This window comes from Aquarana catesbeiana, linkage group LG01, assembly GCF_042186555.1.
Source record: "Aquarana catesbeiana isolate 2022-GZ linkage group LG01, ASM4218655v1, whole genome shotgun sequence".
NCBI lineage: Eukaryota > Metazoa > Chordata > Amphibia > Anura > Ranidae > Aquarana > Aquarana catesbeiana.
Window position 1 is genome coordinate 742,764,285 of NC_133324.1, and position 15,079 is coordinate 742,779,363.

Genomic DNA, 15,079 nt, shown 5'->3' on the forward strand with positions numbered 1-15,079 from the left:
AACCCTCTACGTAGTTTAAGGTTGAAGCTCTTTTCTTCTCATTTTAAATAGTGGCCACATGTCTAGTTAAACTCCCTAAAGTGTTATCCCTACTGTGGGGTCACCAGTACGGTATTTGTAAATTGAAATCATATCCCCTCTCAAGTGTCTCTTCTCCAGAGAGAATAAGTTCAGTGCTCTTAACTTTCTTCATAACTAATATCCTCCAGACCTTTTATTAGCTTTATTGCTTTTCTTTGTACTCGCTCCATTTGCAGTACATCCTTCCTGAGGACTGGTGCCCAGAACTGGACAGCATACTCTAGGAGCGGCCGGACCAGAGTCTTGTAGAGTGGGACAATTATCACTTTATCCCTGGAGTTAATCCCTTTTTTAATGCATGCGAATATTATGTTTGCTTTGTTAGCAGCAGCTTGGCATTGCATGCCATTGCTGAGCCTATCATCTACTAGGACCCCCAGGTCCTTTTCCATCCTAGATTCCCCCAGAAGTTCTTCCCCTAGTGCAGTGATGGCAAACCTTGGCACCCCAGATGTTTTGGAACTACACTTCCCATGATGCTCATGCACTCTGCAGTGTAGTTGAACCTCATAGGAAATGTAGTTCCAAAACATCTGGGGTGCCAAGGTTCGCTATCACTGCCCTAGTGCATAGATTGCATTCCTTTTTTTGCCACCCAAATGCATTATTTTACATTTTTCTACATTAAACCTCATCTGCCATGTAGTTGCCCACCCCATTAATTTGTTCAGATCTTCTTGCAAGGTTTCCATATCCTGCGGAGAAGTTATTGCCCTGCTTAGCTTAGTATCGTCCACAAATACAGATTGAACTGTTTACCCCATCCTCCAGGACGTTTATGAACAAATTAAATAGGATCGGTCCTAGCACAGAACCCTGTGGGACCCCACTACCCACCCCTGACCATTCCGAGTATTCCCCATTTATCACCACCCTCTTAACTCGCCCTTGTAGCCAGTTTTCAATCCATGTACTCACCCTATGGTCCATGCCCACGGACCTTATTTTGTACAGTAAACGTTTATTGGGAACTGTATCAAATGCTTTTGCAAAATCCATATACACCACGTCTACGGGCCTTCCTTTATCTAGATGGCAACTCACCTCCTCATAGAAGGTTAGATTGGTTTGGCAAGAACGATTCTTCATGAATCCATGCTGATTACTGTTAATGATACAGTTTTCATTACTAAATTACTAAATTACAGTTTTCATTACTAAAATCTTGTATTAGTCCCTTATCATCCCCTCCATACTATTGATGTTAGGTTAATTCGTCTGTAATTCACAGAGATGTGTTTTGGGCCCTTTTTAAATATTGGTGCTACATTGGCTTTTCTCCAATCCGCTGGTACCATTCCAGTCAGTAGACTGTCAGTAAAAATTAGGAACAATGGCCTGGCAATTACTTGACTGAGTTCCCTAAGTACCCTCGGGTGCAAGCCATCCGGTCTCGATGATTTATTAATGTTAAGTTTCCCAAGTCTATTTCTAATTCTGTCCTCTGTTAGCTCGAAAGAGGAAGCTCCTCATGGCTATGTCTTTCGTGTTCTATCTTAGCCGTCCTTATTGCACCCTTACATTTCTTTTTGTATTCTTTATAAAGTCTGAATGCTGATGATGATCTCTCAACCTTTTATTTTTTGAAGGCCTTCTCTTTTGCTTTTATATGCATTTTTATATTGGAGTTAAGCCATCCAGGACTTTTGTTCGCTCTTTTAAATGTATTACCCAATGGGATGCACTGGCTAATGCCGTTATTTAATATGCTCTTAAAGCGAACACATCTCTCCTCCGTGATCTTTGTTCCTAAGATTTTATATCTTCTAGCAAGGTTCGTAGTTTAGGGAAGTTGGCTCTTTTGAAATTCAGTGTTTTTGTATTTCCCTTATGTTTCTTATTTTTGTGTGATTTATACTGAAGCCAATTAACCTATGATTGCGGTTTCCTAAATTGCCCCGTATTTCCACATCCGTGATCAGGTCTGTATTGTTGGTAATCAGTAGATCTAGTAACGCTTTATTTCTAGATGGTGCGTCTACCATCTGACCCATGAAATTGTCCTAAAAGACATTTCGGAACTGGTGAGCCTTAGACGAATGCGTGGTTCCCTCCGCCCAGTCTGTCAGGATAATTAAACTCCCCCATTATGATAACACTTCCCATCCTTGCTGCTTATCCAAATTGTGATAGGAGGTCTGTCACCCCCTCCTCCCTCAGATTAGGGGGCCTATAACATAATCCCAGTATTATTTTCCTCTTAGCTTCATCCCTTTGGAGCTCTACCCATAAGGGTTCCATCTCCTCTTTAGCTCCCTTAGTGATGTTATCTCTCACATTCACTTGTACATTATTCTTGATATATAGACAAACACCTCCCCCTTTTTTACCCTCTCTATTCCTGCGATAAAGGGTATACCCTTGAATGGCTGCCAGCCAATCATGAGAGCTGTTGAACCAGGTCTCTGAAATTCCCACAAAATCAAAATCCTCCTTGTACAACAGTATCTCTAGTTCACCCATCTTGTCCGCCAGGCTCCAGGCATTGGTAAACATGCCACATAGTTTAGACTGGTCGCATACTATCCTCTTATTGGGTGTTCTGAGATTGCAATTAGGACTTGTTACTATACCTACCTTGGGTTTAGCCTATCACTAATGCCCTCAATACTACCCTCTGGACTATGTTCCGCGCTGACTATCTCTACCTCTGGAGCCCCCCCCCCACTGAGAAATCGGCCCAGTCCTCCTGAAAGACAAATCCCTCCTTACTACACCAGCTCGTTTGCCACTTGTTTACTTCCCTAATCTCCCTCTGCCTTTCTGGTGTGGCTCAAGGTACCGGTAGTATTCCTAAGAATTCTACCTTGGAGGTCCTTTTCCTCAATTTTAGCTCCCAAGTCCCTAAAATCGTAATTTAGGACACTCTATCTGCCTCTGACCTTGTCATTGGTGCCAGCGTGCACCATGACAGCCGGGGTCTTCCCCAGCCCCTCCTAGTAATCTGTCCACCAGATCTGTGATGTGCCGAACAAATGTTTACATTGGTACATGGTTATTGTTTTATTGTACGCTATAAAACACATAGCAAATTTATGCTGCAATACGCAGTTCTGTGTATGGGCCCATAGTCTTCCTTAATGCTGTGCTCAGATGCATACAAATCTATACACTGTATGCCTCTCAGCGCAGCAATTTTTTTAGGCCATGTGAATGAGCATTTACAGTTAGAAGTTTTTACTATTCTGTGTTTAAGTGGTCCGAAGAATTATTCAACATGACAGCACGCAGAGTACATTTATTTTTAGGCTGGGTTCACACTATTGCCTTATGCGGCTCACAGCAGGGGTCCCGGTTGGGCTCCGTCCACCGTTTCAAGTCCAATTTCAGCTCGAATTTTGGGCTGAATTCGGAACCTGAAAAGGACCAAAAGACGCACAGGACCCCAGTGCAAATTTGCACCGGAGCTGCAGCAGAGATATATAAACCGGCTCCATAGAGAGCCGGTCACAATCTCCTACCATGCGAATTGGATGCAGGGAAATTCCCATAGGTGTGATCCCAGCCTTACAGTGTAAAAGCCATGTTAGACCCTGAAGACCACTATGTTACTTTATAAATTTAGTGCATTTTTGTTTGCTTCTTTGTTTTTCTGTAGATGACAGGGTCTCTTTAATAGTTTAAAATCGAACTGAAATCATTTAACACCATAAACATGTCAATTCAATTGTAAAATTTTTTAAAGAAAGCTAGATCATTTTAATATAGAAGTCCATAGCTAATGCATTTTATAGATGTATTTATAGATGTATGAATCTACTTTATTATGTTTAATAACAAAATCTTTAGACCAATATGTAAAAAGACATACCCATACTAGCCCAAATTTGACTTTCCCTCTTGTCGGCTAGATCTTTTCAAATGATGGACAGTTTAAAAGTCGCTTTGGCATCCGAGGAAGGTCACCAGGCCAACTTCAGAGGCCAACAGGAGTGGCTGTTCACCCAAGTGGTGATATCATCATAGCAGATTATGACAACAAGTGGGTCAGCATATTCTCATCTGATGGCAAGTTTAAGGTAAGAGCTGATATAAATATCATATTAATGTTATTCTAAATGTTTGCACTGTAAATCATGCTTTTAGAAGATGCCTTGAAATGGCCTATGGATGAATACGCACCGGAAAAACATGAGTGAATGCCTAGTAGCCATAAATATTCGCTAAATGCCTAGTAACCATAAATATTCACTAAATGCAGCAGCAGAGATTTTGGTAACTAGAATGTTTACTTTAAATTGAATGCTATAGACTACATGCAGTAGTTGCATATGTCATTATATGTCATTTTTATAGTGGTTTATAAAAAAAATAAAAATTAAAAAAAAGAACCCAATATTGAGCCAGGTCAATGTATTATAACATTTCCCTGGTATTGTGTAACAATGATATTCACTATCCCTATATAGCCTTATTCACCAAACAAATTGACTATGCCTTAACAATAGTGGAAGATCAAAATAAATGACTTTTAAGGTGCCCTCACGCATATATAGAACTTATTATGTAGTTAAAACTTAACGTGTTTTTATTCTTCTACATTTAAAATTTTGATTATTAGAGCATTTAAAGTCCATTCTGGCCACCAAAGGCCCATACATTAAATTAGTTTTGAACGTGCAATGTTATAGGAAATGTACAATACTGGTATAACAGGCACATCACATACCTACAAAAGATTTCCAACACACTTACCAGCCAGCCTGCAAAACAACCAAATTGGCCGTGTCTAACAGTTTATGTTAAAAACGGGTTTTGTTTGTACACATTTGCACATATATGTGTAAGCCACAGTGCCCATGCCAAGGGACCTCTGTATATCCTGCAGTCCTAACTCTAAATTTCCAGAGTCTCCATAGTAGGAGAACATAATAGAATGGATAGATTAAGGGCAAGTATGCCTGGAGGGAGCCCACCCCTCCTTAAAGGTACAAGGATGCCCAGCAAGAGCACATTGGCAGTGAAGGCATCCAGTGTGTCCCTGCACCCACCATAAATGCTTTGCTTAGTTTCAGAAATGATCTTTCTTACCTTTTTTACAAGGCTAAAAAGTTCTGTCATGTGACCATGCATCTTTTCTTCCTGATAGTGAGGGAAGGGATTACAGGACATTATGCAGACGCACAGTGTGTTCAACCTGAGGCAAAATGTAGGCTGTGCTTGAAGAGTGGGTAAGGTCAAGAAGGCAGGCTGTGGTTTAGAGAGGGTGTGTGCCAGCGGGAGACTGTGCTTGGTTGTGGGGGGTGTTGGTGGCTGAAATACCCAATACAGGCATGCTATGTGCCTGCACAATGTCCTGTACCTCTTAGTGGCCAGTCAAAGGATGAAAACTGACCACGCAAGAACAGTTCAGTTTCTGTGCTTTGTGTGGTCAGTTTAGAACAGGGAAGAAAGGTAACTGGCAGGATCAACCAGGTACTTCAGATTGAAGGAATACTTAAAAATGACAGAGATTATAATTTATAAATTACACATGTGAAGACAAACCTAGGAAAAAATAAATATTTAGGCTAACATAGACAAAATCATAAATTCAACTACAGTTATAATAATTGTTTCGCAGTTTGCCATCTTCGTCCCCACCCTTCAGCATATTTCCATCTTAGACGTAAAAGTGTTTTTCAGAATCTTGCATGCTGACAGAGTGGGGGGGGGGCACAGGATATATACCACGTATTTTCTGGATTCAGGGACACCACTTCTTTTGGTTCTGTGAAACTGTAACAGTAAAAGAAACATATATCAGCATTAAAGCATGGTATATTCCAGCTTCTTCAAGGGTTTATAAATATGTATACAATAATATAAATACATTTTCTTCAGATGGAAGGACCAGGAACTTGGGGGGGGGGGGCTAGGTACAGTGGTTGTTCCCAAGTTCTTGGTCCTTCCATCTGAAGAAAAATTATTTGTATTATTGTATGTATAACAATAAAAACATATGAAGATTTAATCACATTGCATGTTCTATGTGTGTGAGGGTACCTTAAAAGTCCCACTTAATTTTGGTCTCCTATTGTTGACACTGTGAAGGGATGCCTGTGCCAAACTCAGCAACTGACATCTAGGTATACCTTAGCAGCGTAATTGTATTGAATGTGTGCGACTATAATGGAAATCTATAGCCTAAGGTATATTGAATATGATCATCTTTATGTAATTATTCTTATCATTGAGTATTCATGTTTTAGAACCTTTACTTGGTATAGCGTTTAAATATATATGTACAAGGGATAGCCATAATTTTATATTACATGTGAAAGCTCTGCTTTCTGCTTAGCACTGCATTATGATGTCTCTATTACTTAAGCTCTGAGCAAGTCTATAGGTCTGGGATTACCTGACTGCAAGCAGACGCTTTAGGTATTGATTTATCTGAAGCCATTACAGTTGAACTCTAGGTTAACAGTTAAAAAAAAGTTAGAATACACAATTGAAATGCTTGTAACTGCTCAGCCAGTCTTAAAGAGGTAGTAAACCCACATGTTTTATTTTTATTTTATTTAATCCAGCAAGACAATGCCATAATGTGCTAGCATGCACATGGATGTAAAAGGAAGCCTTCCAGCGACGCGCTGTCACCGCTTCCATCTTCATCCGATCTTCCTTGCAGGTTCGCAGACTCAGGCTGTGTGAGAAGCCGGAGCCGTAATGACGGCTCTCCCGTGCATGCGCGCGAGAGCTGCTATTCAAGGCAAAGGTCTCTGAAGGAACGGCATGGTATGCGCGTGATGTCACTGGCTGCATTAAAAGTAAATATCTTCTAAACGGTGCACATTTAGGAGATATTTACTATAGGCATTACCTATATGTAAGAGTCATGCATGGGAGTTTACTCCCACTTTAAGATCCATTCATCTCTGCAGCAATAGCATAGCCTGACCAGTGACCACTTTTTTATCCAAGTAATGCAGCGTTATCACCAGCCTTCCTCAGCCTGCTAATTGGACATTGAAGACCTGTCACTTATTAGGCCATCAGCATGCTCTCTGTGTTCAATTGACAGCACTGTGCAATTCAGTAGTCCCTGATTGTCTCGGAGTTCAAACCTTTCCTCTCCCAGTGAAAGTCTTGTAGTGCAGGTTAATCTATATCTCCGTTGGGCAGTTTAACCAGCTACTTAAAAATGCATTTAAGGATTTATTGTCCTCAAAAAATAACTGACAGATCAATGTTAAGTTTATTGAATTTTGCATTGTAGATTACCTTTATTAGGAGCCATTTTTAGTTTTGATATAACTGATAATATTTGGGTATTAGGTTTGCAACATTGTGGTAGTTTTGTGCCATGGAAGCTTAAACTATTATATTTGTGAGGACATGAGCCTATTTACACCTTGCTCAAGACTATATCAAGCAGGAGGAATAAAATGATGATTATCATGTGCTTCAAAGGTGGTATTTATCTTTTTTTATAACAGACAAAAATTGGATCAGGAAAATTGATGGGTCCTAAAGGTGTTTCAGTAGATCGCAATGGACATATCATAGTGGTAGACAACAAAGCATGCTGTGTGTTCATCTTCCAGCCCAATGGGAAAATTGTGACCAGGTTTGGAAGTCGAGGAAATGGAGACAAGCAGTTTGCAGGTAAACTTCATTATTATATGTGCACCATCTTCTCCTGTGGAAGATTTCCCGACATTGCTTGGATAATACACGCTAGAGACTATTTGCAGAAGGCATGTCTCTTGGGTGAAGCCCTGGGCACAGTTTTTTTGGTTCTTTGTGCCTTGTTTTGAGTTATCTTTCTACTTTGTGACTGCTCCTTTGCACCTTTTCCTGTGTTCTGTTTTGAGGACTGTACTAATGCTGTCAAGACATTTTTTTGTAATTTTAATACCTGTCTGCATTTACCATAATAATGAATGTGAGCTAATTTCCTCCCCTTTCCTGTAGTGTATCCATATATCCCTGTAGAGGTATGAAATACTGTCAAGACAAATGAAGTTGAAACCCCAGGTCATCTTGTTAAATGGAGTGCAGCGTGGTGCGGCAGCTATAACGCAAACACTCCCAGTGCGATTAAAGCACTTGTATTGAATTAATGCAAAGACAGTTTGCAAACAACCCGGTGGGAGGGCAGCCCAGCTGTGATCGCTCACAGGTCCAACAGTGTGTAGAGAGCAGGGTTTAGCTGAACTGACAGTGCCTGTTGAAAGAAGCAGAGTGTGTCCTAGTAATCTTTTTCCAAAGCAGGTAGATGTCAAGAGAAGTTGGGAGCCTTACTCTTTCATTCTTCATCAGTAACCTGTCCCTGCAGGTGGGGTACAGGGTTCCTACTCTATCAACTCACAAAATGTGCATGAAACCTGGGAGCTCTGCCTGACCTAAAATGGCTGCTAGAGTTACATGGGGAGGCAGCATCCAATGGGATAGCTTCCCCAGTGACCCAGGAAACCGCAGAGGAACCATGTTCTTCTTTACCGCCTCTGCAACTGCAGGGCCGGTGCAGGAGAGTGCCACCTGCAGTGGAGAAAGTAGACCGCACCTGCCTACAATCTTTCTTGGGTTATTTTAGTGCAACCCTGGTAATGTATGGTCCCTATTTTAACTTCACAATTGGTCCTTTTGGTATAATTTTTTGGTAGATGACCTAAGATTGCTTGTAAAAAGAAAATAATATATTGATAATTTACAAAATCGTTTTGGATGCACAGGTACCGTATTTGACGTTACCAGGTCTACCTATTGTCTCAGTTACCATGATAGGCACTTCATAGGTAGTAATGTAGGCTTTTGTAACTGTAATAAAAAAAAATGTTGGAAGAAAATACTTAAAGAAAACCTGTACAAGCCATCCATTTCCTTCTGAAAATACTAGTTGCTGGGCTATGTCTGGCTTCAATACTTTGAGTCCTAGGCTGGTAGTGAAGCCACTCTTGCTCTATATATTTGTTCTGAGTCAGTGACATAGAAAGTGCTATCATTGTCAGAAGGAGAGGACTATGTCAACCTACATATCTACACAACTTTCTGACCATACTGACATTTTGTTTTGGGAATTTAAATGCTTCTGTGCAAAATGGTAAAAGGTGTTTGACAGACCTGATTGACTGGAATGGTGAAGGGTGTCATATAATGTAGGGTAATCCTGACACATTGTTTTCAGCTATAGGATGATGTATGTTGTGTGTGTTGATGTATGTCTTGCTAACAAAGCGTATTGTGTTAGTAGGATTAGTTGTCTGTGATCAGCAATTTCTGCGTATTGCCACTGCTCCACAGAATGACAGCTCTATCTGCATGTAGCAAACTGTGGTCCTGTTGTAATTATTTGCTTTACATTTTGTTTCTTTAGGACCTCACTTTGCCGCGGTGAACAGCAACAATGAAATAATTGTAACTGATTTCCATAACCATTCTGTTAAGGTAATTTTCTTTCACCTGTTACTTTAAGGAGTTTTTAGGCTGAAGTATTATCTTATGCTATTATCACATTTAGATGCAAATGATGTCTTGCTTTTTCGTGTTATGCTCCATGGCACCTGGCTAAAATCGTGTTATTTGCTGTAGGTTTTATTACTTAAAATAAACTTGTTTTGAAAAAAGTATGGATGCTGCCATTGCAAATCTAGAAAACACAAGGTGCAAGGCTGTCATGTTAATCCAGTAGCTTCAGAACTTGAGTGATTGGCCTTTAGAATAACGTGCATCCTGCTTGTGTTCAAACTTGCTTGCTCCCTCCTATCTTCCCCCTGTTTCTTTAGGCCGATCACTATATTTCGCTGGCTCACTGGCTAATGGAAATGTGCAGGAGAGATGGGGCAGCCATCAAATAATAAGAAAGTATCTCAGGATCTGCAGATCATAACAGCCTGTAGGTGCTGAGATTTCAGGTTCATCTCTTAAGCCATTATGAAATCCTTCAGTAAAGTAACAACTGACAAATATCTATTTAGTTTTGTGTAAAGGGGGATTCTTTCCACTGATCAGCAATGTAAGGAACATTCCCATTGACCGTTATGCTAATGTAGTGTGAGCTGTAACTATTGTAATTATTAGCAGGGCTCCTTAGAACCAAAAAGGTATTTTAAGGGTTCCCCTGTGTTAAGGTAGAGAGAGGCTGCTCTAGAGCAATTTTTTTCTCCTTTTTTTGCATGCATGTTAAAATCTGCATTTTGGACTAATTATTAATTAAAAGTGGAATTCCAACTTGAACCTAACTAGTTATAAAACTGTTCCCTCTACCCTCCTAACACATATGGTAACTAACCTGTGTAAGAAAGCTGCACTGTGTTGTATAAACTTACCTATTTTTAGGTTGCTTCAGTCCTGTCAAGTGATGCGGCTCCCCTGTGTCAGCCAGTGATGGAGTGCCAATTGAAGCCTATAGGTGATGTAAATCCTGCAGGTTTTACTCCCCTGCCGCTGGCTGACATTGGGGAGATCACATGATTGGACCAGCAGCCTAAAAATAGGTAAGTATATCATCTTTCTTATACAGGTTAGTTAACATAAGTGTTAGGGGGTGGGATTTTTAGGGCTGGCTAGTTACTCTAGGTGTAAGCTAGAATTCCACTTTAAAACCTCCAGAACATTATTTAATTTTTTTGAAAGCAGAGGCCTTGTAGAATAAAAAGATGGTTGCTGGAATTATTTTATGTTGCACGATATTTGCACAACTGTTTATCAAATCTTATATTTTTAGGAAAAAATACACCTAAATAATCTTTATTGCATACAATCGCAATTTAATTCCCATTTTTTTTTTTTTTTTTTTACAAAATAAAAAATAAGATAGTGTAGAATAAATAGATACCAAATGTGTCAAGCCTCAAAATTGTGTGCATCCAAAAAATGATCAATAGGTGACAGGTTAATTGTTTTTATAGCTCATCAATTTAGAGTAAACTGTAAATAAGGAACTTAGAATTATTGTGATCACTACAATGTTTGCAGTGATACCTCATGTGTGGTGCAGTTGCAGTTCATTTATATATGCACTGAAGAGCCCGGGAACCACAGAGCAGGAGGCAGAGCCACACCACTCGCACTGTATACAGCTGCCCAAATCACTTTTACACAACAGCTATGAGCTGGCTGTAGAAAATAAATACAAGCTCATGGCTGCTACTGCTCCCGCTGCATTCAGAGTCTCTTGTGAGACCTGGAGGAGTGCTGCAGACGGGTACAACACTGGATCGATAGAGGACCCAGGTAAGCATTTAGGGATGGTGGGATAGTAGGGTGTTTTATTACTTTAATGCTGCAGAACCACTTAAATTTCACCTGAGAATTCAGTTAATTTCCATTACTGGAAATCTTCTGGACTAGTAGTTTACAAAAAAAAAGAGATGACATTGTTTATGCTGTCTTTTTAACTCGCTGAAAGTGACAAGGACATGGCATTTCTGGCAAGCATTACAGGTATTTTCTGTAGTTGATAAAAATATTCTTCCCTGAAAAAAGGAAATTAATGCAGCCGCCACATCCAAAGGACTGATAAGCTGCAATATATGATATATTGGTTTTGGGGTTTAGATAAATTAGGGCAACATAACTGTGTTGTAGCTGCTTTCCATAAAATAAACACACAGCAGGATTATGAAGAGGTATTTTAATGAATGATGCTATGCAGAGAGTTTTTTGTGCACATTCTCATATTGGCCTTAAGAAGGTCATAGATTATTTAATCTTCCTGCAAGGAAAGAACATCACTCAATTTCCCCCATTAACAGAGTCGTTGTTAATAGGGGAATACCTCCCATTGAGCTGTTGTGTTCTCCCGGTGGGGGATGGGGAGAAGGGGGCGCAGGGAGCTGTCTCTATCAGGAGGACATGGTGATTACGGCTACCCGCTGTAGCCACTATCAATAATCACATGCTAGAGATCTGACATTCTGGTTTTACCCAACTCAATTGATGGATCAACTTGGGTAAAATCACCCTGCATATAGATTAATCAAATCGTCCATGGTGCATGCTGAATCGAATGAGATTCAATCCATCTATGGCCGGCTTAAATAAGATATGGTGGAATATGTTTATAAAACTCTATCAGGACAAAATCTATTGATTCTTGTGTGCTTTTTTGCAGTTTTGTAAAATAGAAGCAAGGGTTTCTATACACTGCACTGATAATGGTCAAACAGTCTGAAGCAACTGTATTGAGTTTTGGAACAAATAGCTGAAAAATATAAGGCTATTTGTACACTGTACACCAGCTGTTCTGGATGTTCCAATAAAAGTCAGAAGGAGAATCCAAACAGTGAGATAACCTTAACTGGATATGCATTTGGCTGTTTCGGGTGTAAAGGAATGATGTATGGTTCCTCCCCTGTCCTGAAATGAGGAGGAATACTGCCTTTATTTTTGATATTTTTATTACACCTCCCAAGAACCAGTTCATTGCCTGGATCAGGGCTGAAGGCTCTTGAGAAGAGTACATAGGCACAGTAGTGTGATGATTTCAGGAAGCTATTTACAGCAGCAGTCCCCAACCTTTTTGGCACCAGGGACCGGTTTCATGGCGGCTAATTTTCCCAGGGACCAGGAGGAGGAGAGGGGGGGTCTAGTTGTGGTGGATGGGTTGGGGGATGGGATATTCAATTCAGAGTCTGTCCTCAGGCCCCCTTTACAGCAGAGTCTCCCTTTTAAATCGGTGTCCACAGTGACCCTTTACATCACTTTTCCCCGTTAAAGCAGTCCCACAGTGTCCTCAGGTTCCCCTTCACAACACAGCCCTCCTTTACAGTGCAGTCCCCTTTACAGAACAGTGCACAGTAAAGGAGTCACTGTAATGTAAAGGAGTCACTGTGATATGAAGGCAACAGTGCCCCTAGCAATCACAGCCTCCATCACATTGCCCCTGCAGTCTGTATCCCCCCCCCCCTTTCTTCTCTAACATGACCGTTCCCCATTCCAATGTCTGCCTCCACTGCTCAGAACTCATACCTTTGGCAGGGCAGAGGTTGTCATCAGTCCGTCTGTCCTCTCCCGGCTCCCCCACTTGCCCGGCCGACGATGTCATCCTATCAGCAGGGCAGGGAGTGGGAGGAGCTTTTCATTCCGATCTGCAGCTTCTCCCGCCTCCTGCCCTGCTGATAGGATGACATCGTCAGCCAGGCGGGCGGAGGAGCCGGCAGAGGACATACGGGCATGGCCACACAGCAGGAGATGAACGGCGACCTCGGTCTGTGATGGCCCTGTGCGGACCTCGGTTGCTGTTCACCTCCTGCTGTGCGGACCAGCATCGGTCCACGACCTAGGGTTTGGGGACCCCTGAATTTCATAACTATACAGGCCCCTCCTATGATCTGGAGAACAGCTGAGATTTCAATCAAATTCTTAAATCCACTAAGGGCCACATAAAAGGAGTGAGGGATGCATGTAGTTACATAGTAGGTGAGGTTGAAAAAAGACACAAGTCCATCAAGTCCAACCTATGTGTGTGATTGTATGTCAGTATTACATTGTATACCCCTGTATGTTGCAGTCGTTCAGGTGCTTATCTAATAGTTTCTTGAAACTATCAATGCCCCCGCCGCTGAGACCACCGCCTGTTGGAGGGAATTCCACATCCTTGCCACTCTTACAGTAAAGAACCCTTTACGTAGTTTAAGGTTAAATCTCTTTTCAAACAGCACCAGTTTATTGTGCCTGCCTTAGAGAATAGCATAGATCAGTCCTTACTATATGTAAACCATTAGAGGCTCTATCTTTTAAACATTGTGTGATTACATTTTTCTGTCCAGGTATTTAACCAAGATGGCGAGTTCATCTTGAAGTTCGGTTCAAATGGAGAAGGCAATGGACAGTTTAATGCACCAACAGGAGTAGCTGTAGATTCCAATGGCAATATCATTGTAGCTGACTGGGGAAACAGCAGAATACAAGTAAGTTCTGTAAAATAATTATTGTGCTTTTTGAAAATACAGTATTCTGTACGTATCTGTTCTATAATAATCAAATTTGATTAAACTACATACCAGCAAGAACAGAAAAATCTTCTGATAACAAGTTGATTGGCATCTTCTGAACGTGTTTAGATTCAGAATTTTCCAGATGGCTGGCTTTGACATTGTCTAAATATATTCATGCATTGATATGGATGTAAATGAGATTGAAGCATGGAATATACTCATGCATTCATGCTTAGAATCAGGTCTCCAAGGAACAACATTTCCACTCTCCTGATCCCAAAGAACAGCACTGCTATGTATGGCTCTATATGGAATTACCTGTTTAAAAAAAAAAGATTTTTGTTCACATATCTTTGGATAATTGCTTCTGAATGATCTTGATGCCCCAGCAGTGGAGGCTTACAATATAGAGTTCTGTTAAATGAAAGCAAGTTCTGCCAGTTTATTTAAGCACACACATTTGCTGCCAATGTCAGCATGAATATTAAAGTCTCACATCTTTGTGACAGTTTGTGTAATTAACTCTAGTATCTCATGCAGAAAGAGGTAAACAGCTTGATTGTCAAAGCTTCAAGGTGCAGAAAGGTGAGGTAATGATGGTAATGATGTAAGCAGGGTGGAGGCTCTTAATATAGGAGAAACACCCTACCTTATATTGCATGCGTTATTACATTCACAGAGAGCCCACCACCACCACCCTTCAGCTTCTGCACAAATTAAAGACCTGCAAAATGTGTTGGCGATAAAAAAGCGTTAAAGCTGCAAATAACATGGTGTCACAGGTCCATATTGGCAAGTAAACTTCAAGGAGGATATCCTGGCCTTTTGTAGGCATAGGCTGGAAGTTCTTATTTACAGCATAGTTTAATAGTACACGTCTTTCTTGCGTCAGCATTGAAACTTGTATAAAATATACTGGAAATGTTCTCATTATATTGGCCCATGACGAACGCAAAGCAAGACACAAGTTTTGACTATAAAGCTGGCCATACATTGTTGTGTGGGTTTTTTTTTTTTTTTTTTTTTTTTTTTTTAGCCAGTGAGCTGAATGAAAGAAACTAACAGTTTCCTCCTTTTGTACAAATGAGGTGGAATGAGGGAAACTCACCACCAGCACATTGTACTCGATAGCA

The 15,079-nt window shown here is 40.7% G+C and overlaps 1 protein-coding gene across 5 annotated transcripts in view; it reads left to right on the forward strand.

Moving 5' to 3' along the window:
* The window catches only part of TRIM2 (tripartite motif containing 2), a 219,081-nt gene that overhangs the window by 196,424 nt on the left and 7,578 nt on the right, over positions 1 to 15,079 (forward strand). For all 5 annotated transcript variants that reach the window (XM_073605295.1, XM_073605279.1, XM_073605271.1 and 2 more), the window contains exons 8-11: positions 3,933 to 4,100; positions 7,503 to 7,671; positions 9,383 to 9,453; positions 13,779 to 13,919. In XM_073605295.1, coding sequence (XP_073461396.1) covers positions 3,933 to 4,100; positions 7,503 to 7,671; positions 9,383 to 9,453; positions 13,779 to 13,919 — 549 coding nt within the window. The remainder of the gene's footprint in view (positions 1 to 3,932; positions 4,101 to 7,502; positions 7,672 to 9,382; positions 9,454 to 13,778; positions 13,920 to 15,079) is intronic.